The sequence below is a fragment of the Pomacea canaliculata genome, linkage group LG8 (genome assembly GCF_003073045.1).
Source record: "Pomacea canaliculata isolate SZHN2017 linkage group LG8, ASM307304v1, whole genome shotgun sequence".
NCBI classification, from domain to species: Eukaryota; Metazoa; Mollusca; class Gastropoda; order Architaenioglossa; family Ampullariidae; genus Pomacea; species Pomacea canaliculata.
The window spans coordinates 8,395,742-8,422,759 of NC_037597.1; the positions used below are offsets into that span (position 1 = coordinate 8,395,742).

General features: G+C 37.3%; 1 protein-coding gene and 1 long non-coding RNA gene across 2 annotated transcripts; one reads left to right on the plus strand and one right to left on the minus strand.

Annotated features, from left to right (window-relative positions):
• Positions 1–2,253: 2,253 nt before the first annotated feature.
• On the minus strand, positions 2,254–26,598 carry LOC112571030 (xanthine dehydrogenase/oxidase-like). Its single transcript, XM_025249815.1, has 35 exons — positions 26,506–26,598; positions 25,833–25,967; positions 25,420–25,477; positions 24,805–24,901; positions 24,400–24,508; positions 23,722–23,848; positions 23,335–23,396; positions 22,795–22,866; positions 22,249–22,323; positions 21,830–21,974; positions 21,104–21,271; positions 20,849–20,925; positions 20,372–20,465; positions 18,827–18,939; positions 18,361–18,542; positions 16,790–16,952; positions 15,823–16,033; positions 15,391–15,560; positions 14,809–14,928; positions 14,127–14,345; positions 13,505–13,568; positions 13,056–13,125; positions 12,378–12,465; positions 12,075–12,161; positions 11,698–11,889; positions 10,605–10,750; positions 9,846–9,927; positions 9,633–9,728; positions 9,318–9,446; positions 7,242–7,375; positions 6,553–6,667; positions 6,170–6,256; positions 5,707–5,874; positions 3,796–3,963; positions 2,254–3,581 (listed from the first exon to the last, which is right to left on the minus strand). Exons 2-35 carry the CDS (start codon positions 25,875–25,877, stop codon positions 3,528–3,530), a joined length of 3,987 nt encoding a protein of 1,328 aa, XP_025105600.1. The 5' UTR covers positions 25,878–25,967; positions 26,506–26,598; the 3' UTR covers positions 2,254–3,527.
• Positions 8,271–9,839, plus strand: LOC112571031. The gene is made up of 3 exons (XR_003100739.1): positions 8,271–8,411; positions 8,573–8,814; positions 9,654–9,839. It is a non-coding gene; the product is annotated as an uncharacterized LOC112571031 (long non-coding RNA).
• Positions 26,599–27,018: the final 420 nt, after the last annotated feature.

Here is a 27,018-nt window from a genome sequence, read left to right on the forward strand (position 1 = left end):
CAAGCAGTTTTGGAATATTCTGTGATCTAGTCTTTGCCTCGAGTTAGACAGTTTTAATACGCCGGACTTGACAATAAGAGGTAAAATAGGATCCCAAAAAGGATTAACAAACATCCATCCTGCTCTTTTTTAAATGGTCTACGGTTTGTTGACCTGAACACATCTGTTTTCTGTATTGACTTGGACGGCTACTTTATACATGCACAAACAGCCGGGTATAACGTCAGTTATCTTGTCCACAAACTTGTATTACTGGGCTGCTGGCAGACGATGTATTAACTGCTAAAACGAGGCGGGTGTGCACAAAGCTTCCGGTTTAGTCACATTCATTGTTAAGGGTTGCCAAGACTAACAGCGGAGAACTTCGCAAGAGGCTAAGCATTGGTCTCGCCAGACAGACAGCAATCCATCTATACACGTCCGTGATCCTAATTATCTGCTCAATCACGTACTTTGTCCGAAATAAAAGGCAGCACCAAAACTTTAACCGTAATCCTAACCCAAACGGCCTAATCCTAACACAAGACTTAACCATGATCCTATCACAGACACATGAAGCTGTTATTTATAGATGTGAGACATATTTTAAAACGCAAGATGTCTAGAACAAAATTTTTTAAAAATATATAAAAACAAAGCGCGAATACCAACGAAAATGAAAGATCCATAAACAAGAAAATCGAACCCGCTATATATATATTCACTCAGAAAACCACTCGCTTTACTCACTATATACGCTGTAAAATCCTCGACAAAAATAAAAGCTTATAAAGAAAGAAGAAAAACCTAGAGGAGGACCGAGAACAGGAGGAAATCAGCTTCTAATCTTAAAAGTAAGATATTTGTAGATTCCCACTGCCTACAAACTCTTCTTCTTTAAAATATTTTGTTAATTCTAGTACAAATTGCTAACAATCATCAAATGTCCAAACTCTAACCTTACCCTTAAAATCTACTACAATATATAAATATTTTACGTTATTTATCGTTTTCGAAATTTGACCAGCTCGATCTACTGCTTACAGCCGCCTGGCCCGAGAGGTTCCTAAGAACATTTTGCGTAAATGAATACATAAGGGAGGCAAGTGCTGAATTCCTTAGGAGTTGTTCCACTATATATTACTTCCCTTTAAAGACAGAAGAAGAAGGGGGGGGGGGAGTAAACGTATCAGGTATTTCGTTATGTTTAAAAGTAGACAACAAAGATTCTTTGTTCTAGCGCTCGGTTACAGGTTACTAAATTCAACATGGATTTGTACATAAGCAACTGAAAATAAGAAAAAAAAGTAAATAATATTTAAATTCTGATGTATATTCTAATAAAACATGTTTTGGTTTGGAACTTAATAATTTTTTTGGTTTATTTCTAACGGTTAAATTCTCTGTCGCATACAGTTACAATCTTTTATTTGATTTCACTACCAGTAAACAAAAACTTTATAATTAGTTCTTAAATTTTACACCACGTACGTAATTAGATGTTTTAAAAATACTCTTTAAAACGGATTAGCGCCGATAATTGTCAACATTGTAGGTTAATACATATAAATTTTTTTAAATACCTGTCAAAAATTTTATACTTGTGGGCATTCAGATCGAGCTTCGTCCACTAGTAGCAACGCCCACTTCTCCCTATATGTAGCACTTGTGTTAAGATTAGAAGCTGCTTGATGATGATGATGATGATGATGACGATGATGATGATGATGATGTCGATTTGTAATGCGCAGGTATCCATTCCGAAGAATGCTCATTGCGCAGAAAAAAGAACAAATGAAGAACAAATAAAGTGAACAAATATATAAAACACCAGGAAAAGTAAAAAAATAGACAGAAGTGTTTCTTGGTAATTTAAGACTGGTTTGAAAGAAACAGATGGGTTTTCAGTTTTTTGCGGAACGTGGTTGGTAAGGTGATGGTGGAGATGCTTCTCGGAACTCTAGGTTTTTCTTCTTTCTTATTTAGTTTTTATTTATTTTTGTCGAAGATTCTAAAGAATAGGGAGTAAAGTGAGTGGTTTTCTGAGAGAATACATCGCGGGTTCGATTTTCTTGTTTATGGGTCTTTAATTTTCTTTGGTGTACACACTTTCAAAAATTCTTTTTTTTTTTTTGACAAATGCATAACTTTTGCTTATTCTGATCTCTCTCTCTCTCTCTCTCTCTCTCTCTCTCTCTTCTCTCTCTCTCTCTCTCTCTCTTTTCTGTACATTTTTTCATTTCAAGCATTGCCAGGAGGGTATTCTCCCCATCAGAATCTTTATTGACGGGGCAGCTGATCCCCCCATGTTTCTATGCCGCTGTGCTAATGTGCTATTTTAATATGAGAGATAATGAAATAGCGGACAGTAACTATCATTTATAGCACAAAGTTGAAGGTACAAAGCTGACTAATGGTAAGTCACATACTCCATACTTTTTACACACCAGATTAGCTTTCCCATCTCCATGAGAGATGTCAAAAGGTTTTCAAGTGACAAAGAAATTAGACAACACATTGTCATATCAAGTGCTATAAAATATTACAGTGCATTTTGTCGGATTCTGATGAACTTTTATGGGTGTATAAACAGCACAAAGCAATAAACAACACAAAATATTATTAAAGAGAATAAATGTAGTTAACTAAGACTGCCCTTCTGTTAAAATGTATACATTAAGAGTTTGTGGCTACCATGAGTGTAGGCATTCGGATCTATCTTAAAAATATGACAGTTATTTTCTCTATGTCTAACTTGACGGCCAACTTTGTCCTTTCGTTCTTAGAATTTGATTTTATGATGTGGTCTGTTTCTACTCAATATATGATAGTAATAAGTAATTATATATAGCACATACAATCTACTCACAATGATATATTTTAGAAATATATATTTTTCAAAAGCTTAGTTTCTCTTCTTTTTCTATAATTGGAAGTCGTTATTATGTGTATAAATGCATATCCTGATGGGTTTACATATATATATATATATGCTTCCATCCTAAAATAACTATAAGAAGAAATTTTCAAAAGTATTTTGAAAATGACTCCCTCCAAGTACATACATATTCAACCACATTTTATCATATTTCTTACAATTTGTCCTTTCTTCTCAAAAAAGCAATTACAAGTTATATATATGCTTTATGGGTACAATATTAGCATACAATTTCAATATGAAGTCAAATATTAATGATTCTTAGATTTTAAACAACCCAGATTATCCAAGAAACTGTTTTCCAATCGTTTCTTTACTAACATGATTTTCTCAACAGCTGGTCTGGATAACAAAGAAACGTAGTTCATTAATCTTTAGAAGTGTGCACATACTTCCATGAGCACGTGTGTCTTTATTGTCACAAGTCCAAAGAATGCAAATAAAATTTGGCCTATATATCACTGTAGACAAAGTTCTGACAATCTGTTGTGTTATTTCACAAACGAACACAACAAAGCAAAACATCTGTGGCCATGTGATCTTTGTGACCTGAAGCGTCTGTAAAAAATGCTGGTGATATTCTTAGGGAAGTCTGAAGGTCATAAAGTCATCATAATTTCACAAACCATTGACGAACAGGTCCATTCACAGGAAGGTTTTCAAACTGCAAAAGACAAATAGTGATGTGATAATATTTATTACAAGTTAAGCTTTTACCTGTCTTCACTGTGAGGTAACTGTACGCTTCAAATCTCTGCTTCATTTGCACGAATATCCGCTTAAACACATGTTCACAGCCTACTGAGTGTTCGTTCTCGCTCTCTCACCCACACACACACAATGTGTCTGACTTGCTTGTGATCAAACTACCAACTTGCCTCTTTTGTGAACTGATCTTGGCAGGCCATGCGAATGATGTCCGGGGTAGCTGGGGTGTCCAGGATAATGAAAGGTTCTAGACCAGCATCCTGTCTTGCTGAAGCTACTGCATCTTGAACAGCTTGGAGCACAGATGTAGCCAAAAATAATGGAGGCTCCCCAATGCCCTGTAAACATCCAAATCAAGATGTTGAACAAACCAATCACTACTATCAAGGTCACTTGGACTTTGTCTAACCTTTCTAAACCAAAAGTTACTTGTTCTTCTTAAAGTCCTTTATGTTATACCACTGACATGGCATTGGTTGCTCAGCTCCAAGATAAGGACTGACTGGCACGCTATTTTCTTACATTAAAAAACTACATGCATGGTTTGAAGAAAGCTTTCTGGTGATCAATGTCTCTAAAACTAAAGAACTGGTCCTTGATAGGAGGAAACACCAACCTGTTCATACGTTCTTGGTTATTGGTGATGAGCTGTTAGAACAGGTGCAAAGTTTTAAGTACCTTGACACTGTCCTGTATAACAAAATTTCCTTCTAGGAAAACACTAACATCATCTCATGTAAAGAACATCAGCTTAGGCAAGTAAGGAATTTCGGTGTTAGTGGCCCTGTACTTGAGACAGTGTATCACAGCCTGATTGAAAGCACTCTCAGATTTAACCTGTCAGTGTAGTCCGGTATAGTACTGTACACCAACTCTAAAATAATATAATTTTGAAGCACATCAATTCCATCTGAATTCGGTAACAGTAGTAAATTGAGCGACAGAGGTTAAAACCAGACAATTATTGCCTGATAACTTGCTTTCTTGACTTTGCAGGTGCCTGCTGTCCCACAAGCAGCAACATGCACAGACAAAGCTCACTCGGCTCTCAAAAGAAGCAGCGATGACTGGCCTGACAATCAACATCAAAAAGACGGAGGTAATGTGGGCAAAACAAGCAAGAAGCTCCACTCTAACTACACGGGAAATGTATTACAGAATCTGACCGTTGTTACCTAATTTGGCAGCATAGCAACGATGGAGGTACAGGTGAAGATTTAAGAAGCCAAATAAATAAAGCCAGGCTTTCATTCCACACCCTGCGACCTCTCTGGAACTCCAAGTCTTTATCTGTACACACCAAGATCCGCATCTTCAATGCAAACGTAAAGTCAGTCCTTCCATACGGATCTGAGACATAGCGTGTGTCAAACACCATCACCAACAAGATTTCTGCGCCATATTCTCAACACAAGATGGCCTGAGAAGATCTCCAATACAGACATGTGGGAAAGAACTAATCAAAACCTTCCAGCCAAGATAACAAGAAGTAGAAGTGGGGCTGTATTGGTCACACCTTGCAAAAGCCGGCCGAAAATTTAACGAGACAATCTCTGGGCTGGAGACCCCCAGAGGAGGCGCAGGTTGGGAGACCCAGACCGACATCATGGAGATTGATCCACAGCGAGGCGGAAAACTGGAAAGGGACGCCCAGAACCGGATCCGATGGCGTAGTGTAGTTGCAGCCCTATTCTCCACTGGGGGAAGAATAAGAAGATAAGAAGAAAAACTTGCTTTCCACCATTCTCATTCTATGAATGCAATGTCTCTGATATAATTTCTCGTCAATTTTTACATTCTTTGATGATCATGCAGCCTGTCTATATTTTCAAGTATTGTTAGAGAACAAGTGTCTGATTCTGGATATGTTATGGTTAAAAAACTGTAGTTCAAGGACTACTCTGATGGCCCAGCTGCTTAATGAGTACCTGACAAAAGAGCATTGGGGCAGGTGAGGGAGAGGAAATGGGCACTACTCTCACACAAAGCTGGCCCAGGTAAGCGCCCTCTCTAACACCTCACTCCCTAACAACTAAAGGTTTAAGGGAAAATTTGTTGCCAGCATGTGCAGCCTGACTTGCCTTAGATGAGAAAACAGCTCTGGGGTTTCTGCTGTTCTGGAGAAGACAAACATTGAACACTTTTGGAATGTTGCCCAGGCTGGGGATCTTGTAGGTTCCTGGGCCTCGTGTCAGCAGAGTGCCATCTGGCTGCACCTTGTACTGCTCCAACATCACTAGTCCATAACCCTGAAGCAAAACAGTCCACAGCTCAAACACCATCACAATGCACTATAAAACTACTTTGCATTTTTACAGTTTGCTAGAATACATATTTACGAAAAACCACTTCTACTGTTGATGACCTAGAAACTGAAAAGTAAAAAAATTAAAGATGTTCAACATTGAAGACGGAGGCGTCTTTCTTTATTCTAACAAAAACTAAGATGTACATATCAAAAATATTTAAAGGGTGCGCATAAGTTTTTAAGGCTGTACAAAAACACAAGGCAGAACAAATCCCTTTAAAAAATATACTTTTAACCTGAACAAAAGCCCCTTCAATCTGCCCAACGTCAATAGCTGGGTTTAAACTTTTCCCAACATCCATCACAATATCTGTCCGCAAGACCTACAATGAAATGAATAAAAGTTCATTTTACTTGTGTTGATGTTATCCATGATGAATGTTAGTTTTAAAAGAACTGTACAAATGAGAGGCAAATATTTTAACATAAGATATTTCAAAAGATTTATAAACAATTCTAAAAACTCCCTATAAAAGTTAATGGACAACAAGACACACTGCTTATTCTTACTTGTGGAGAAGAAAACATTCAATTCTACATGTCATTTAATCAGACATTAGAAGAGAAAATATCTCAGATCATTAGGGTTTCTTTGACTCAATATTAGGCTCTTACTTACCACATGGTCTCCAGTTAGACAATCAATCTCCACTTCAGAACAAGCAACACCATAAGCAAAATAAGAAAATGGCTTGCCCTCTCCAGTACTGAAGTCATAGCCAATGTCTGGGATACTGCAGTAGAGATCAGCAAAATATTGGAGAATAATAAACAAAATATTTACTCTTGTTGATTATAGTGGTAAGATTATCAGTATATCCCTCTGGGTTTAGCAGGAAATATATATAAATAGCGAAAGACTAAACAGAAATTAGAAATGAAAAGAGCATTCAACAATAAAATATTCGTTTTAATCTGATTACAGAAACTTTAAGGCATTTTATCCAGTTTGCCATGTAGTGGCTAGAATCCCTGTGTTTCAAGAACACCATCATTAGTTGAAAAGTGATTGTATTACCAGGGGAGAAAATTCCTATCCTGGGGAGCAGTGTAGAAAGTGTCAACTTATAAAGTAAATGATAAAAAAACATTTCATCCTTAAATCCTCACTCATCCATTCAGATTAAGTATAAAATACAGATCAAACATATGTTAGGACGTTAACAAGCTGTCAGATGATTTGATGGACAGGAGACTTGGATTGGAACAATAGACATTTTGCAAAGATGAATACATAATTGAGAATACACTTTGTAAGTCATGGATGCATGCAATCAGCCATCTGTAGAATGAAAGTGAAATGCTTACATGCAAAATCCAGAAGCAGATAGATTTATTCGACTCTCATAGGCAGCTCGAATAAGTTCCTCCCAGCTCATCCCTGTCCTGCCAGTGGAGTGGATAAAACTGTCCAGTCGGGTGCGAAGAGTCTGACAAGCCTCCTGACAGAAATTTTTTATATACAATTATTTAGACCAGGGATGCCCAACCTATGGCCCGCGGGACATATCCGGCCCGCGAGGCTGTCCCATCCGGCCCGCGAAACTTCTGCCCTCAGTGCAGGAAATCGGCATGTTAGTAATAATAATAATAAAAAAAAAAACGAAAAAAAGGAAAGAAGAAGTATTTATCCATGCGTAGGGGCGTCTCTCAATCTTTTTTCGATGGACGAACATTTTGATTCAGCGCTCCGACTTTGTGTCTCTACGATGCAGCCGGACATTCAGAAGTTGGCTTCGGGAAAACAACTTCAAATATCCCCCTAATTACTACATAATTAATGGTAAGTACAACTTGTTTCTAACAAAAATGGTATCTGCTCTATTTTTTTTTCTTTTTTGTATTTTTGCGGTGAAGCGGCCCGTGACACGCATGTCGGAAATGTATATGGCCCCCCTAGGCCGAAAAAGGTTGAGCATCACTGATTTACACCATTGCTATATACAATACCAGATCCTGTCTTGAAATGCTACAGTTTAAATATTCCATCTAGGAGATAATTTTAACACTTTCACTTTCTATAGTGAGTGATCCCTCTATTTTTTATTATAGTTGACCCCCTTATCACTGAGCAGTCCATGCCCCTATTTATTTTTACACTGAACAAATGTGCTGTGTGATAGGAGCTGGTTATTATAAAATCTTCCACAGGGCTCCTTTTAAATGTTTATAGTCTCTCTGCAAATAGTAATTAAGTAGTTGCGCGTGAATGACGTCATTTTGTCAATGCGTATGAATGACCTCAACAGTGTTTATAGTTTTTCTGTAAATAGTAAGTAGTGGCGCGTGAATGACGCCATTTTGTCAATGCGTCTGATTGACGTCATTTTGTACATTGCGTATGAATGACCTCAACAGATCTTTGACGCAAGGGAGAGAGAACCGCAAATAAGATGTAAATAAGATGAGGCTGGAGTGAGAATGGCGGATTTAGGAATGGAAGACATTTTGTTTCAACCTGGCCGAGACGTTTACATCGTAATATTTTTGTGAATTTAACAGTCATTGCCGAGTCATATATTGTTCTAGTATTTATTTGTAGAGGAACGTTTTGCTTAGAATATTGTCAGCAGTAGTATTAATGTAACAGCAGGATGACCTGGGAAAACTTGGCTAAACCTCGTCTTTTTGCCTTTCAGCCCGTCCGGCAGCAACTGAGGGCCGTAGGACGTCACGTCTGTGACTGTTGAAATACCATGAGGAATATTCCAATGGAAGATATTCTAAATCTCAGTTTTTCATTTGATTATCTGTACAGGGAGCAATTGTATAATTACTTGTACGTGGACATTATGGAAAAGGAGTGAAACGTATCGAGTTCGGACTGCTATTAGTGAACGGAGGATAGTGTATACTGGAATATCTGTAACCAAGAATTATGGTGAGGTTGGGATATCCCTTGTATAATGCACTCACTCTTTGCTTCAATCTGTATTACAATGTACATTATTTCTTCAATGTTTTGTTTAGCCTATCCATTTATAATGATTTGATTGCTGAACGATTTTATTTCTTGGATCCTAAAGTGAAGCTGATATCTATACTTTCTATCCAACATTCAAAATCTATTCATAAAAGTCCATCACAATTTTCAAATAGAACTGAGCCTAAAACAGAAAACCTGAGTCAAGCCTAAAATGAATAAATTTACCAAAAGGTTAACACAATCTCATGCTGTCAGTTGTTTGTCACAAAAAAATGCATTGTGATTTTAAACATTTTTACACAAGAGCATACATGGTATTCACAAATTCTGAAAAGCAAGAAAGTTTCAGGCTCATGTCCTGTTGTCATAACAGTGAAGATAGTACTGTAGGAAACTCTAGCTCAAGCTAAAGATCTGCAAAGAATGAAAAATGTGTCTAGGAAAATAGGGACACTTACCCGGACAGCTTCCCCATAAATGTCGGATGACATGCTGGCTGCAGTGGCTGTAGTGTTTGGCACCGTATTAGTTGCAGTTTCCAGGATTGTGATTTTTGTTGTTGGAATCTGAAGAACTCTGCTTGTAACCTAAACAATTATAAGATTTACATGTTTTTAATGAAAGAATTTAAAATTAAACAATGCATCTTAATATCACTCTTTCATTATTACTTACGGGGGGAAATCCATCATATTAAAAAAAATATTTCATTAAATTGCACACAGAGCTCAAGGAAGCAACAAACCTTACATTTAAAAAAAAAAGTAAACTACCTGTATCATCTTTGTGTGCAGCCCCTGTCCCATTTCAACACCACCATGTGCCACAAGAACTGATCCATCCACATAGATGTGGACCAGTGCCCCACCCTGAAGAAAAAAGAATTACAATCAGCAAAATAATCTTTTCTCATTTTCTTAACAAACAAGATTACCAAGCTATGTATGATTTGCTACACAAGCTGCTATCTTTGAAAGAATGCAAACCTGGTTCATATCAAGTTTGGTGAAGGAAAATCCAAATTTGGTGGGTATGATGGCTAGTCCTCTTTTCCTCCAACGATTTTCACTGCAACAAAATTTTGATGCCGTCTTTTGGGGGTTTTCATAAAAAAATGTTGTTCTGATGAAAGTTATTTCCGACTGTGTAGGTTCAGTAGATTGATAATGGTTTCTCTCCCTGTCGTGGCTTCTTTACCTGTTCAAAGCCCTTACACCTTGCATTCAGTATAGTCGCACTACTCCCTTTACCAATTTTCAGAGTTAGAAGAATTATGCATACCTTATATAGTAACAGGCATGATGCAGGGAAGCAGCAACATTTTCTACACAACTAACATATCACTATACACATAGTATAAAATAAAAACATGTTTCGTTCATCTAAACTATTTACCCCTCATCTGTTACAGAGGAAGCAGATTACCTAGCTGTTAGAGCAGACCTGGGCAAACGCCGGCCCGCGGGCCGGATCCGGCCCGCCTCCTGTCTCTGACCGGCCCGCCCGCTGGCCGCCCACCAGTAAATATACTATATATACAGTATTGGGTAAAACTGAGTTAACTATATTAGTCCGGCCCTCTAGAACCATCCCAGTTTCTCATCCGGCCCTCTAGAACCATTCCAGTTTCTCATCCGGCCCCTTGGGAAAATTAATTGCCCACCCCTGTGTTAGAGCAATCACATGAACCCAAAAATATTCATTGCTTTGAACGTACACAATACTTCTAGCACATGGATGCTCACCTGTTATAGAGGGTGACTTCTTTACGCCGCTCAGAAAACTGACTCATGTTTAAACAATCTTTCCAGCATTGCTGCAATGTCACTTGCTCCAAAACCTGATTAAAGTGAGTAAAGCTGCCCTCTTGGTAGAAATTCATCACTCTCACCTTACAGAAAAAAGTATTTCCTAAAATTTAAGGATTACTATTAAAGATGAGAATTTTTAAACTTTTGTTTTATTATTATAACAGCAGGCAATATGCACTTATCAAAATGGGAATAGTTGTCTCATAAACTCTGATCTTGCAAAACCAAATGTTAATTGCAGCCTCACTTAAAGTCGATTGGAGGGACTTTTATTTTTTTAAATACTTCTATTTGGTTTATTCAAGGATAGGTAAAGATAGGCATCTCAATTCTTTTGCCCTGTGGTACTGAACTATAGGTGGTCCACTAAGCCTAAACATGTAGAAAGAAGACCCTCATCCTCTCCTTCCATTATTTTTTAATCTTTCCATTGCTGCTGTGTAGACAGGGAGAAGCTTTCCATTCACTGGCTCTAAAGAGAATCATATTGGTGGGATTCTGCTCTAAAACTGAGCACCGCTCCAAGCTTTGAATAATGCTACAATTTCTAAATTATGAGTGGTCTTTTTCTGTTTAAGAGAAAGAAAATTACAAGCAATTAATTTTTACATATGCAAAAAAAGGAGGTACAGCCAATAACATCATGTTAAATCAGACATGACTAACTGTGTTTTTATCTCTCCTATGACTGTTGTTATGTATCACAACTTCATAGGCTCCCCACAACGGCAGGTACCAGCTATAAGGGACGACTGACTGAATGATAATGTAAAACATATCCACAATCTAAAATGACATCATAAATTTTATCTCATTATGTGCACGGTGAGATGTCAAGGCTTAACTCTTGTAAATGGGAAAGGATTAATATTTGTCAGACTTTGTCAGCATTGGAAAAATTTCTTTTGAAAAGAAATGACTCTGACAGATATTTAAAAGAAAATACGAAAGTATCTTCTAATTAAGGTGTTTGCACTGGCTGGCCAAAGTCTAAACATAAATACATACAAAGCCGCTGCTTGCTTACCTCATGTGGTGGCTTTTTAAGGGAATTAGCCACATGACTCATCCACGTTTCTGCAATTATCATGGCCTGAGGGCCACCAAAGCCCCTGAATCCTGTACTGGAAGGAAGGTTAGTTCTGCACATGTGACCGGTGGTCCGAATGTTGGCAATGTTGTAACAGTTGTCAGAGTAGAATAATGCCCGGTCCATCACCTGCATCAGTGACCAGGGCATAGCATGTATAGATAGTAAATGTATATGTGTATATGTATGTGTGTGTAACTTTTTTCTCACTTGCCATAACACAATGTACAGGAAAACAACAAATCTTTATCAAGTTTGACAAACTTTGATGTTTATTTAGAGGAATGTGAAAAGCTAGACAATGAAGTACTCACTCCAATTGTTTTATCCGTAGATACACCAGCATTAAGGTACATGTCCACCTCCAGTGCAAGAATTTTTCCATTTGAGGTAAACCCCACCTGTAAACACAAGACAGTGTATGACTTCATTCCTTACCTGGAAGATTACAGCTGACTTTGCTTTCAGTAGCCAGACTGACCAGTGGTTGAATGATTAACTTTATGATATAACCTATAAAAGCCAACTTGTCTCTAATGTTTCTAAACATCATTTTCATTAAATGTGATAAAAACAGCTCTACAAAACTATGGATCTAATTATCAAGGTTTCAGTACCTTGTAGCGGCCAAGAACTGGATGACGTGTTCCTGTCATCATCATGTCCTCATCGCGGTCCAGAGTACAGCGTATAGAGCGTTTCAATCTGTAAAATTTCAATAAACACCATCAGAAGAAATTACTTATGCTATTCTTTTATCAAGTAGTAACAATGTAACTGTTATATTACCAAAATCAAAACCACAATTATCCTTCATCAACAAAAGAAGGATATGGTTTAATGTTTTTCAAGAGTGTACCTTTGACTGCTCAACAAAGTTTTTGAAAAGTGCTGCCTAAAAGCCCCAAATTCTAGATTTTTCTTGACATTTACAAGGCTGTAGATAACGATCCTAACATTTTTATTGAACCAACGATTGACACTGCTTTGATGATTAGCACTTTATGTATTAATTTTAATTGTCTGTAATTGATCATTAGTGATTCTAATTCTTTTTCCTTGACAGTAATGACTGATAGTTATATTGCATAGCACAATTAATTTTGATAATAAGCTTCTTATTAGCAAGTAATATGTGAGTTGTTAGTTTCTTTCATTCCCAAACAGCAAAGTGATAAACTTTTCATACTGCTGTAAATTCTAAGTATGAGCTTTGCAGCGACTAGGTGTCGGATGACAGACCTTAAGGAAAACGTCCTATATGAAGTCTCAAAAGAAAATGTTTAGCAATTTACTTTTTAGCAGCAACAGCAACTGGAAGTGTTACAGGTATGCTCCTGCTCTCTTTCCCACCAAACCCTCCACCTAATAAAAACCAAATAATAATAATAATTTGGCACATAATATGATAATACAGCAATAATTCATTAACAACATGTACAGGTATGATATTCAACATGTAGAGCAATACAGCAATAATACAGCTTGGTACATTAAAAAAAGCTCACAAATAAATAGAGAATGATTACAAAATACTGCATTACTGATGATGATACAATCAAAATAGTTGTTGTTGTTGTTTTATGAAGGAAAGCGATTAAGACGTGTACTTACTTAAGCCTCAACTTTAATCCCACTGTTTTATTAATCTTAATCAAGATTCACATTAATTCACATAATGCCATAAGTATACATCAAGAAATAATATCTAAATCTATAGTCATTTAATTATATAGTGACATACCAAGCCTTTTTGTTCGAACCACAATTTTATGCTGAAGAACACCCAAAGCAAGGGCTAGGCATTCCTTGAAAATAAACACTACAATTAATAATAATAATGAAAATGCAAAGTTTTTATAGTGCATACTCACACTCCTAAGGAGCAATATGTTCTTAGCACTTAAGAGCAAGAACGAGACATAGACAACATAAGAAGAACAAACAAACAACATATGAAAGATGGAAGGATAAGCAATTTAGTACTGATGATTACTAAAAGCGTCAGGAGTAATGCTAAAGGAAGAGGTTCATTTTCAGTGCATGCTTAAAGGATTCAACAGAGAGTAGGTATCAGATACGGAAGGGAAGAGAATTCCTTTGTTTTGCTGCACAGTAATTATATAAAAATCCTGTGACTGTATGTTGTTGTTTTGGTGACAAGAATAGTTAGGAGACGGTCATCAGATGAGAAGCAGAGTTGTTTAGCTGGGATTTAGGGGATGAGAAGTTCAGAGAAATAGAGTAGGAGCCAGCAAAGAAATTAAAACACAGCACAGACATTTGGCAAAAGCTCGTGCTAAAAACATTAGATATAGATATATATATCATAAAATTAGATAGGGGACAATTATACTTTGAACTACCTGAACACCTGTAGGCCATTGTGTTGTTGCAATCACCTCCAACTCATCATCTTCACCTGGTTTTACCAGCACAGAATGACATTCCAAGTAGAAATGTTCCTGAGCTTCTATGTGAACCTTCCCCTCCAAAACATGATCAGATGCTGTAAAACCTGCTGCAAGATCCCCACGTTTGATCTCATGCTTGGGAGGGAAAAAAGAACCCTTTTTGATGGCTTCCTGGAGGGGAAAAATACACATTAAAAATAAGTCTACTTTTGTGATATTGAAGAAATGAAGTTTGCTTTTCTTCAAAATGCAGTTGAAAATTGTGATTTTGTAACCAAAGGTTTGTGTCTAATGAACAGAACAGAGTAATCATGCACTAAAACCAGTGTACTTTTTGAAAAAATTTTTTCAGTCAAACATAAATTTTTACAAACTATTTGGGAAAGGTTACTCCTTAAGTTGTAAGAAAATCATAAAATGATTGAGAAGGGAGAAGGCAGTTTGTACATGTTTAATATACAGATAGATATGATACTTCTACAATCATGACCACATGTACTGCTCTTATTAAAAACTGAAAGCTCAATAAGTGTGTTCAATCATAGACATAAATATACATGCCTGCGTACAAACATACACACACATACACACATTTTTGCATACATTCCTAATTGCATACATTCTGATTTGTTACCTTGATTGTGATGGTGCTGTCTAATGCTTCATACTCAACTTTCACAGCAGTCGCAGCACACTGTGCTATGACTTGTGTCTCTGCCACCACCACCCCAATCACCTGGCCTTGGTGCACCACCTGTAGGTAGAAACAGTACCAGATGCTTATAGTCTCTGATCTCTCCCCTTCAAGTGTCATTTCCCTTTGTAAGCATCAGGAATGAAAGAAACTTCCTTCACATTGGAAAATCATCAGCCTTCCTTATCTCTTTTCAGGAACTATAATTTGCCAAGAGTCAATGTTAGTAAGCATTTAAGTGTGTTAATATTTCACATGTACAGTTGAGAAAAATAAAGGGTTGAATAAATAAACCAATGTCAGTGTTATGAGTACCTAAACTTTATGGCTGATGAAGAAACTTTGACATCTTATCCTCCTTGGTATTAATACCAAACAGTCCTTGGGCTTTAATGCTGACCTGGAGTCAATTCAGGTTATCCCAAGTGATGCTCTGGGCTTATTTCTATGTAAAATTCCAAGCCCATGTAACCATTGGGATTAACTCTAAGGAGCTTAACTACAGAGTTAGGTGTAACTCACTTCTGAGGAAGCAAAGATTTCCTCTCCAACTCCCCACACGTTGCTACCTGGCACATCTTTATGCGAGACAAAGTCCACCACACCTGGTATACCAAGTGCAGGTGTGGCATCAACACTGACAAGGCAAGCATGGGCTTTCTTGCTGAATACAAATGCAGCAAAGAGCTCACCTATCAAAGACATGAAAAAACCATAATCGATCTGTAACTTACAACCACATAAGTAACTGTTTAGAATGAAGTAATCCTGTAACTTAACAATTGTCATTACTACCAGCATGTTGTAAATTATAACAAACAGTAAAAGAATAACTTTAAAATATAGTTGTGTTGTAAATTATAAAATGTACGTTATGTAAAAACAAACTAACAAACTAATGGAACCGGCATAAGATAGTTAAAAAATGCAAAGTAAACATGACAATTTACACATCCTCTGAGACAGGTATGTCATCTAAGTACACAGCTTCACCAGAGGCCTGTTTGTAGGCAGACTGATGAACAAGAGGCCGATGCAGGGCATCGTCAGGAGACTGTCCTTCTTGTACAGCTTCATACACCTGACTACCCCTAGGCAGTGATCGCTCCAAAGGCTGGAGGGAACTCAGGTAACTTTGTTTTATAGGTACTTCTACAGCCAGATTCTGTCCACATAAAGATTTTAACTGTGTTTATCATATTTTCTAATTTTCAGAGTTTTATTTATCATTGGCAATCTAGAACAGACATGAGGAATGAAGAATTTTTTTGTATGTCCAATCTTTTCTTTGAGCTAGGAGGCCAATTCTTACTGAAAACTTAGTGGTCTCATTCAGTTTCCACAGGTCTGTGCAGAGGGACTGTTCTCATCCATATCTCCTTCCACAGCACTTGGAAACTTTTGTCTGGCAGTTGGTGAGTTAATTCACTTTGTTTAAATATTGCTCTGAAGGTAACTCATAAACTGTGGTGATCTGCAGGGATTTGATTATGATATTTGTTTCCATCAAACAGACATTGATGTCTTCTTGTGATTTTTCTGCTCCCTTATTTGCTAGCATGTTTGCTTTATTCTTGCCAACCATTCCATAGTGTTGGTGTCTTTATCTACCTGTTCTGGGAGATGCTTTCTGCAGTTTAGAGAACACTGGAGGTCTGTTGGTAGAACTGTTGTTTGCCTCCACTGAATCTTTAAAGCCTTCCCATGTAATTTTGTTTGGGCATGGTGCTAATAATATTGTTTTTGATGCTCTTCTTTTTTGTATGCTTATATAAGTGCTGTACATGTAACATTATCTAAGAGGGGATGGTATTCTCTTATTCTCTTTTGGGTAAAAAACCCCCCAAAAGGTAGATCTTCATGCTAATTTCTTTAAACACTTATGGATTAACTGAGAATCTAAGTTTTCATTTCCTCTCACTTGTTTGTGAAGAGACTTCAGAACTGACAAATAAAACTTGAAGAAGAAACTGAGAGTAAGACTCCGACGAAATGCAACCAAGCCACCTTGGGCGCTAGGGTCCAGAGGAAGATCTTCCATCAACAGTTGACAAGCATTGGACAGCAATTCTTCATTCCACTTCCTAGTTCACAAAAATATTTCCATTATACCAAAAAATATGCAGTCTCTTTCTTACCCCCTCTATCTCACACAAACACAAACGCACAAATAATGCATGCACGTGCAAACTATCCCACACGCCTTACGCTTTTGCAGGCAAAACAATGATTGCATATTTCTTCAGGAAGATTCGTTCAGTGTGCCATTTCACTGAACCATTTCACTTGGAAAACCTGTGTACAAGCACGTGGCCTGTACACCTCCCACAGCTGATTTAGTCTCTCTACCTGAAAGAAAATGTCAACATCAAGCTTGGTAACAGAGCTCTGCCTCAGAGACAGATTCCAATCCTTCTCGATGTCGTCAGACACCAGATTCTTTTCAAGGCCGCAGATTGAAGCCAAAATTTCTTTGGAACATGCTGAGAAACAATGTCAACACAAGAGCAGTCCATCAAGTTTTAGACTATGGAGCCAGTGCTTTGGCAACAGCAGGCAAGACCACACCTGAACGCTAGACAGACGTTAAAACAAATTACATAAGGACAAACAAGAAAAACATGCCTATTGCAGTAAGGGAGGCAGCCACCAGCAACATGACCACTTGAGAGCAGAATACGGTCAAAAATACTCTTCCAAAATCAAATAAATGCCAGATCACCCACTGCATGGCAAACTCAAGATTTTCCAAAGCCCAGGCTTAAACAGAAAATTCTAAATCATCTGATTAAAGATCACGCATGACACCGTAGACATTTAAGCAGCTGATCCAACATGTAACCCTAACTCAAAACCCTAAGCCTAAAAAACCAAAACATAGTGGATGTGGTGGCCTTTACATCAAAATTCCTGGCCAACCACCAGCCTCCACGGGTGGAAGATTGTGCTCCAATTCAGGAAAGAGCAGCTAACATCCATGTCATACAAGGCAGAAAGCATACTCATTGTAGATAAAAGAAAAAAACATATCAGTTCTACAACAAAAATGGCAGAAGCAGTATACACACAGAAGCTCTTTAGCAAGTTTCTTGTCATGGACATGGAGCTTAAGTCTGAGCATCAAACACAACAATCTTAAGAAGACAGGCATAAACGCCTCGTGCATACGTGAACATAGAGAAAGGGACCAAACACCGCAACACTGTTTTTTGCAATCTTGTCTACTACCAACAAGAACCACAACACATATGACCTCTTTAGCTGTCAAGCTCTGGGGACAGCTGCCAGACTACACCAGAGGAGTTCATGTTCATCACAAAATAGAGAATAAGACACAATCAGTTTGACATGTAAGAAGACACTGGTTTCATTCTGAGATCATTTTACATTTGTTTCCTTTACCATTGAATTCTTTATCTTCATATTAATTCTATTACCTCTTAACATTCGGAACAGTGATATTTATGGACAAATCCCCTAAATGGCCCTTACCGTCCAATAATGCCTTCTCTGGTTTTGGTTGCCATAACAGTGACTGGGGCCATGCCACCAAAGGCAAATGATGCATCAGTAACTGATGTATCTTTTTCCAGCAAAACTCGCAAACCTGCATTGACGATAGAAATGTCATCTTCTTTTCGGTTGGCTTGCTTAAATGCAAGGAAGTATTCATTCTGGAACAAAATCAAAATAGTGATGTCAAAAAACTGAATAAGAAATATATCCATATGTCACACACATACTCTTATATATAACTCTCTCACTTCAAAGAGCCTACATGCAGGCACAAATGCTGTCTTTTATTTGTTCTCTTTTTTTTCTCTCTCTCTCTCATGCACACACACTCTCTCATTTGTGCACTCACACCCACACACATTCTCTCTCTCTCTCTCACACACACACCTCCCACCAGCCAACAAAGGAGCATTCAGACAGAAATGCAGAATCATAAAACTACCTCTTGTGAAAATGGAATCAGGACAGAAACGAGGATTTCTGATTTCTGCACAACAGTTTGTCTGTATCCAACAAAAAACTTGGAATCCATTACGATCTTCCTGACTGTGCCATCTGAAAAATGCACAGACAACAATGCAGTTTGTTATTTAAAGATCTCATTACTGAAGCTTCTAATTTTAAAATGATTTTCTCAGAACATTCAAGGTTCACAAATTAATCTCTTAATTGTTAACAGTGAATTATCTGTGCAACATTCATTTCATTTCATCATATAATTGGTATCGGAGGCCCCAGTTGTAGGTGAGATATGATGGAGCACAGAAAAAGTGACCTCAAACCAATGGCGCTGGTCTGGCACCTGTATGAGAAGGTCCTCCAGTCCACTCCTTCGTGTTAGTCACCCAGCTTTTCTTTTGATTGCCACAGTGTTCGTCGTAGAGCACTGTCTTCAGAAAGGTGTCATGTTGGACAGTTTCTGCCGTGTGACGGTGGCAAGCGGAGACTCTTCGAGACCAGGTGACTAGGCTGCATACGGAGTCGTTTGTCTTCTACTCCCTGTAGGAGAGTCAGTGGAGTCTTCTGGAGCACTTCATTTTGAATGCTCGGATCTGTTGCTTTGATTCTGTGAGCAAGGTCCATGTCTTGAAATTGTACAGCACGACTGGCACAATGAAAAACTTGAAAAGCCTGAATCTGATACAGAAGCTGATGCTTCTGCTGTCCCAAATTTTGTTGAGCCTAGCCATTGCTGTCATGATACTGAGATGAAAGTCTGTCATGCAGCCACCATTCTTACAGGACGGCACTTCCTCCAGCTGTTCCTCAGTTAGTAGCTCCTCTGCCACCAGCATGAGGCGTTTTGGATCACTTTCAGCATAACCTTGGTTGGGTGACTGATCAGACTGATTGATAGTTTTCATGCTGCCTCAAGTTTCATTTCTTAGGCACAGGTACAACCAGTGACCGCATCTACTTTTGTGGCCACTGCTTGGTTGCCCAAATATTCTGATTCAGGGTGGCAAGAACCCTCACTATCTCTTCTCCATCTTTCAACTCCACTGGGACACTGTCTACCCCGGGAGACTTTCCTCCCTTCAAATGGCCTGCTTGGCCTCTTCGTATAGGACTTGCAGGTCAACTGGGTTGATGCTCGTTTCCTCGTTGTCTTGTAGGATGCTTGGGTCTGTCAGTGGGAAGCTGTAACGGTTGGTGCAGTGCTCCATCCAGCAGTCTAGCACAGCTTTGCCATTTGAGGGCATGAAACTTTTATTTGCTGTCTTCAAGCACAGACGTTTTCTTCTGGCCTTCATTGGAAAGGGTCTTGAGGAGACAGAAAGATCTAGGTTATGCTGCATCAATCTTTTTGTATCTCTACTTGATCCAGGATGCCCCAGCTGCCTTCATGCCTTTCCATGTCTTGTGGTTTACCTCCCTGTAAGCAGTGGCTGCCTCAGCTCTTCAGGGCCTGGCAGTAGAATCATCTGTGCAACACAATGTGATTAATGTCAAGTGAAAGTTTTTAAGTGTTAGTATTTTATTTTACCTATGCCAACAACTTGAAGCACAGCCCCACATGCCAAAAGGAGAGGGTTTAGATCTGATATTGGACTTGCGGTCATGATGTTACCACCCAGTGCCTGCACAAAAATAAAGTGCATAAAATCAATAATAATATTATATATATATAGTACCAGAATAATAATCATTTTTAAAATATCTGTAAAACATTAAATTATTGTTATTATAAGCCTACTTTAACAACTATTTTAAGCGGAGTTAACCACTACACTACCTGGCGCAACCAGCTATTGAACTAACAGAGCTTATTATATCAGTCTAGGGTGGAAGAACCTGACTATATTATATAATTTGTTCAGCTAGTGAGCAGCTTCAGCCCTTATGCTGCTAATAGTCAGGTTGTCTGGTAAAGTTGATGAAGAAATAAGAGTTGGAACATGCACACCTGTGTAATTTTTATGTAGAATGATTTTTATTGACCAACAAATGAAATAGTTCTTACTGCAACATTTCGTATTTGATGCCCAGCAAACCACTGCAACATCTCGATGAATGCTGAGAATATTCTAGTCTTGGACTCTGTGATGAGAAATAGTGAAAAGAAAAAAAATATATGTGTGCATATAAATATTTCTATGCATATGGAAAACTTAATCATAGCTTGACAAATAAGCAACAAAAAATATATTTCCTAATGTTTCAAAAGCATATTATAGATTCAAATATTTAGCATTAACAGCATTAAACTTGACAGTACCTGACATTTTTCTCACAGCCTCTTTTAACGTGTTGTCCAGTGTGCTCAGAGTGACAGATGAGCCAAACCTGATCCCTTCCTCAGTGTACTCCACAACCAACAACTCCGCAACATTGGTAACAGCAACAAGGACTGGATAGTACTGCTTCTTAAACTTTGTCTCAATTCCTGCAAATGCAGCAGAGATTTCTTCCATGCCATTCTGTCTCTAAATGTTTGGGCTCTGACCAGACTCTGACTTTTTAAAGATAATTTACAATCCTTTCCTAGTAAAAAAAAAATTGTAAGTAAACATGGGCGGCTAAGTGATTTTTCCTGGTGACCATTTCCTTCATCTACTGTCTTTGCTTTTATTTTAACATACAAATAGATCTGTACATTGGTTCCCCTTCCACTGACTATAGCTCTAAAATCAATTTAAACAAGGCTAAAATATCTAAAAGATTGCAGAGATGATTAGGATGGCTAATCAAGAAACATATAAACGTTTTCTTACAAATTCCTGTACATCAAACTTGACCACAAATGAATACTATACTGCCATTACAGTGCAAATACTTGTATATGCATGTTTAGTCAGCATAACTGAAATTGAAAGGCACCACTTTTAAATTCATAGGTTTGTTTTCATTCAACCAAAGAATACCTTCTAAATCCCTAGAGAATGACAGAAACAAAGTGAAAGAGCCAGTCAAGTACAGTCCGTTCATTTTCTCTTTTGTTCACCTATTTCCGTGTTGCCAATAACCATTCGGCAGTCAGGATGCTGCTGTTTTAATCTCAAAAGCTCTTTCAGTGATGTTGGTCGATACCAAGTGATGCAGTCACTCATAAATTTCAAAGGCTGGCTTTGAAGATGCCTCTGATTAATCTGAACAAAAATGAATTAAATAAAAATATTTATGTCACATTATTATTTATAAACATTTGTTGATTGACTTATCTGTGAAGGAGACTTAAAGTTAGCTGATCAGCTGCCCTGACATCCCTATAAATATTGCAGTATCTCATCTATTTGAATATTTTACCAAGTTTGAAAGACAAAAGTACTAAAGCTTTTCTGGATAAAGTCTTCTGATGTAATATACATGTACAGTCCTAATACGCGTTCTGTACTTCACTGAAATGAATATGTCCATTCTTACTTTGAGATCTGGGGGGAAAATAGGTTCTTGTGTAGGGTCATACAAAGTTACTTTTTCTTGAGAAATTTTTGTCTCCTGAAAACAAAATTGAGAAAATCTTATAGAAATAATTACCTTTTTTAACTACAGTTACCACTTTATATGTTATACAGCTCAGACAATTAACACTGTTGGTCATAAGACAAAACAGACAGACAAAACTAAACTTCTAAAGACAACCACACTAATATATGAATATGAAATCATTAAACAAAAAGATATAGATAAAAAATAGAATTATTATATGAATATTATGATGGAATGAATAAACTATCATTTACTAATTTATTGTTTACTAAACTGTATAAACGGCAATGCGTATGTCCCTATACTAACCAGCTGACAAAAGTTTGTAAATGACCTAATTGGAAAATGTATTATTTCTAACTAGATGATAGAGAATTAAGGATCACCAATCTCAGACCACATGAAGTGATGAAGAAATGAGGACAAAAGTTAAAAGTTTGCCTATGTTGTAGCTAAAATCAAGCAGTCAAATTAAATCACCTCAGCAGATCCATCAGTCAGGCTGGCATTTTTTCCTCCAACCATGCAGCAGTTATCTTTCCCACATCCACTCTGTTACATAAAATCATATTTGTCAATATGTTATGATAAGTATGCAAATAATAATAGGTCTAACAATGGTCCCCCCTCTGTGCAGATTTATCCATGTAGCATTTCTTTTTTCACAACCGCTCTTCCAGACTAAGCATGGATGCAGACATGCAGCTCATAAAACAATATATATCGTACAGTTAAGCAATACAAGTAGTATTACTATTAAAAATCATGTGATTATAATGTGTACCACCTATTCAAAGTTAGTATAATTATCCCGAGACATAACTTCAAACATGAAAAACAATTATTAAAAGAATTACATCCACTTATCTGCTTTAACATTCAAGCAAAACTCAAAACAAAACTGTTGTTTTGAAAGGCCTTTAAATATGTAGAAGTTTTAACCAGTTTTATAAATTCTATACGTTTTAAATAATTTTTACACCCAAATGAATCTGTTTAAAGGAAGTCAAAATTCATTACCTTAATAAATGATCTGTAGCCATCAATAATAGGACGATAACCAGTGCAACGGCAAAGATTCCCTTTAAAGGCATACATCAATAAATATCAGAAGAGATTCTGATACTTTATAATATGTATAAGTGTATTTCAGGAAGTATTAAGAAATTCGAATTCACAAAAGTGGGTTTATTTTTAATAATGCAAACTTTAAAAAACTCCCATTTTTGAATTTCTTCTCTTTACCTATCTATATGAAGACGCTTCCTGTATAAACCCATTCCAAGCAACATTGAAAATGTTAAGAAACCTATGCCAAGGAGCTTTTTAAGGATGACAGATACTTATAGCTGTCAAAAGCGACAACCATTGCCTCTCATAGTCCCAGGATGGAACCTTCCACTTTACCATCAAAGGCTGATTCCAGCTGCTGTGCAGAAGGTGATGGATGGTTCCGGAGAAGTGTGTACATAGACATGACAAACCCAGGAGTACAAAAGCCGCACTGAGACCCATGAGCAGAAGCTAGCCTTTCCTGAATAATAATAATAAGTTGATTGATATAGTACTTTACCCCACCATCTAACTAAGGCATGCTCAAAGCGATATTTTAATATACCTTAAAGACTTTCAATTCCTAATGCATGTTTTCTGTGTCAATTAAGCTATCACCATACCAATTTTAATATTCTGTCATTTTTATTTTGTAAGTTAGTTTATGTTGTGACCATGGGCTTCTGTACAAAAGATTCACTAAAATATATATGTGCAGTCGGTGCTAACTTTAAAATATCTCTATGTGACAGTAGTTCGAAAGTGACCTAAAGACATACAGTTTACTAGCTGTAAAAGGAGTGACATATTTCATAGACATGTTAACACGTATCTCAAATTTGCAGTAGTATGATGCAGGCAATATTCAATATACATAGTATATTTTCAAGGTGACAAAATATTGATCAGCTGATCAAGTCTGGCATCTTTTTTACTTAGTACTCCAAACAATCTATCACAATACTCTGGTTGTTTCACATTGATAACATTTTTATGATCATTATGCTTCTACTTTATGACAATAAAGACAACCTGTGCTGGGTGAAGGCCAGCTTGCATGTTTCCAATGCCTTCCACAGTGATGACAGCCAGACCATGCATAGAGCACAATGGAGCCAGACATGCATTGACACTGTAGTGTCTGACAACCATGGGTAAGGCTCATACTTATGCTGTATAATTTTACTAAATACAATAATTTAACTTGATGATGTCTTGCTTGGTGAATGTGAGTTTTACTTTACATAATTAATCAACTGATTCAAAAATATAAGTACAAAAAATTAAGTAAATGTGGGTTTGTTAAAAACAAAGTCAAAGTGTACTTTTTGAAAAGAATTTCACAAGACGTAAAAGTCCCAAACCTTGTCTTGCATAAACGCATATTTACAGTATACACATATGTGCATGCATGTATACACACTGTATTGAGGATACTGTATTTTGTCATCACTTGGTAAATATCTTGAGACCATGACAGTACATGCACCACAACCACCTTCGCCACATCCTAGTTTAGTTCCTGTCAGTCTTACTGAAGCTCAGTCAAGGAGTTTGGTTTTTGTATAGAAAATGAAGTGAAAATATTTGAATGCAAAACTAATTCTAAATCAGAGATACTGATACTGAAATGTTTTTTATTTGAATTTTCAAAATTACTGTGAGAGAGGAAAGAAAAAGAATATAAAAAAGAGGCAAGCTTCCAGATACAACAAAGGCAAGAAAAGTGCTTTGTTCTTGGTAGTTAGCTTAAAACAGCTGCAGCTGTGGCTGTATTACAGCAAACTAGTCCGACCTTGTAATCACGTTAAAAGGTAAACCAAGTAGATGATTATTAAAATAATGGAAGCTTTTAAATGACATAAAACATTGTTTATCAAACTACAAAGTTGAGAGCTTTATACAGAGTACTGATCCTCCTCCCCCCCCCCGAAAAAAAACCCCACCACTGTCCACTAATTTTTAAAGGATATAAATTTGTTATTGCAGTTTTAAAGTCTCGATCTTTCAGAATTTCAGAATCTAGAAGGATTTGCCATTATCAAAGGATACAGTTACACCGCAAATATTGCAGCAAAGTAACTTCTGGGTCTGGATTCTCAACTTCAATCTGTATACAAAGAAAAAGAAAAGAAGCAACCCAAACAAAGTGACAATATAAAACATATGAACAATAAGCATTCGTATCTTTCTTTCCTACAAAACCTTTGACTACGATCTGCTGCAGTTAGTTTGTGAAAAAAGTAATTAACTTGTCTTTGTCCAATTTTCTGGTATTGGGAGATCAGATATGTCGTCTGTTTTTATTCTCCAGAACATCAAGAATGGTGTTTTATAAGTTTTTTGAAATGTGTGTGTATGCACGAACATATGTCTGTACACACATGGCTGTATGTATGTTAATAATCATGTCAGTAATAAATCATAAAAGCATATCAAAAAACCCAGAAAGCATAATAACATACCTTCTTTCCATTGACATAGAAGATAAGTCTACTGATGTAAGACATTGCTGTCAAAGACAATTTACAGTTGTCTTCAGAAGAACTTTATCATTGGATGCCAGGATGTGCTGCCAACTGTGCCTGTAGCTAAGTAGGCTGTCAAAAAAAAATCAGACATCTCACTCGTACAGGTCATCTTGTTTTTCTGCAATTGTTTTGTGGCACCTATAAACTGAGCTCACAAAAATGGAGTACAAATATTTGTTGCCCATGTCTGATTTGGGTAACAAATGATACAACCTTGATATACATTTGACTTCAGGTAATATTTTGTTTGTTCATTGGGGGTTTATTGTTGCTTTTTTAATTTATTCTACTCCGCGGGTTCCTACTCCCTGATGGCTACGTAGGGGTTGGCTATAGTCGTTCAAGAACACAACAAAGATGGATATTGTCGCACAACTGTCGATTTCAACCCCTACGTAGCCATCAGGGACTGACGTGTTGGCTGCAAAAGCTTTTTGTATTACTCGATCACTTGCAGTTATGGATGTAACCGTCTGATGAGAGTAAATAAAATACCAACAAAACAGACATCTTATATATCGAGAAATAACATGTTACTATACTGAAGCATCCTTTTCTATAGCTCAAGAGTCGCTAAAGATCAAACAGTCTTAGTGCGCCCACTTACCCTGATGTACACAAGCTCTTAGTCCCACCACATGTAGCGGGGAAGTGTTTGTAAGAAGCAAAACAGTGGACAGCCACCGCAGATCACTCCAGATGCTGATGCGGTTTCAGTACGTTCGGTTATTAAAAGTTTCTTTTTCCTGTTGATAAACGTGCTCTCATTTTTTTAAAGTTTAATTTATGCAGATTGACGACAAAGCATTGACTGCGCCAGTTAGTCGGTATCTGTAGAATGGAACCAGATAACTTGTTTAGGAGGACGGATAAAAATGTGATAACTTCACATATATATATATTCATATATATATATAACGTGGCATATATAGATATATGGCATGGCAGTATTTTAAAGCTGATCGATCTACTTGGCTGTATGCAGTGACTGTGCAATACATATATATTCTCCATACCAGACCTGGGCAAGGGGCGGCCCGCGGGCCGAATCCGGCCCGCCTCCTGTCTCTGACCGGCCCGCCCGCTGGCGAAGGGATATATATATACAGTATTGGGATAT

Bases quoted from the DNA above. Each gene is read 5' to 3' on its own strand.
- LOC112571030 (XM_025249815.1), bottom strand. From the start codon at position 25,877: ATGTCTTACATCAGTAGACTTATCTTCTATGTCAATGGAAAGAAG. The intron at 15,561-15,822 runs ATGTGTAAATTG...TGTCTTTGATAG, and splicing joins TGACATACCTGTCTCAGAGG to GTGAGCTCTTTGCTGCATTT. The intron at 7,376-9,317 runs GTAAGTGTCCCT...AATTTCTGTCAG, and splicing joins TTTATGGGGAAGCTGTCCGG to GAGGCTTGTCAGACTCTTCG.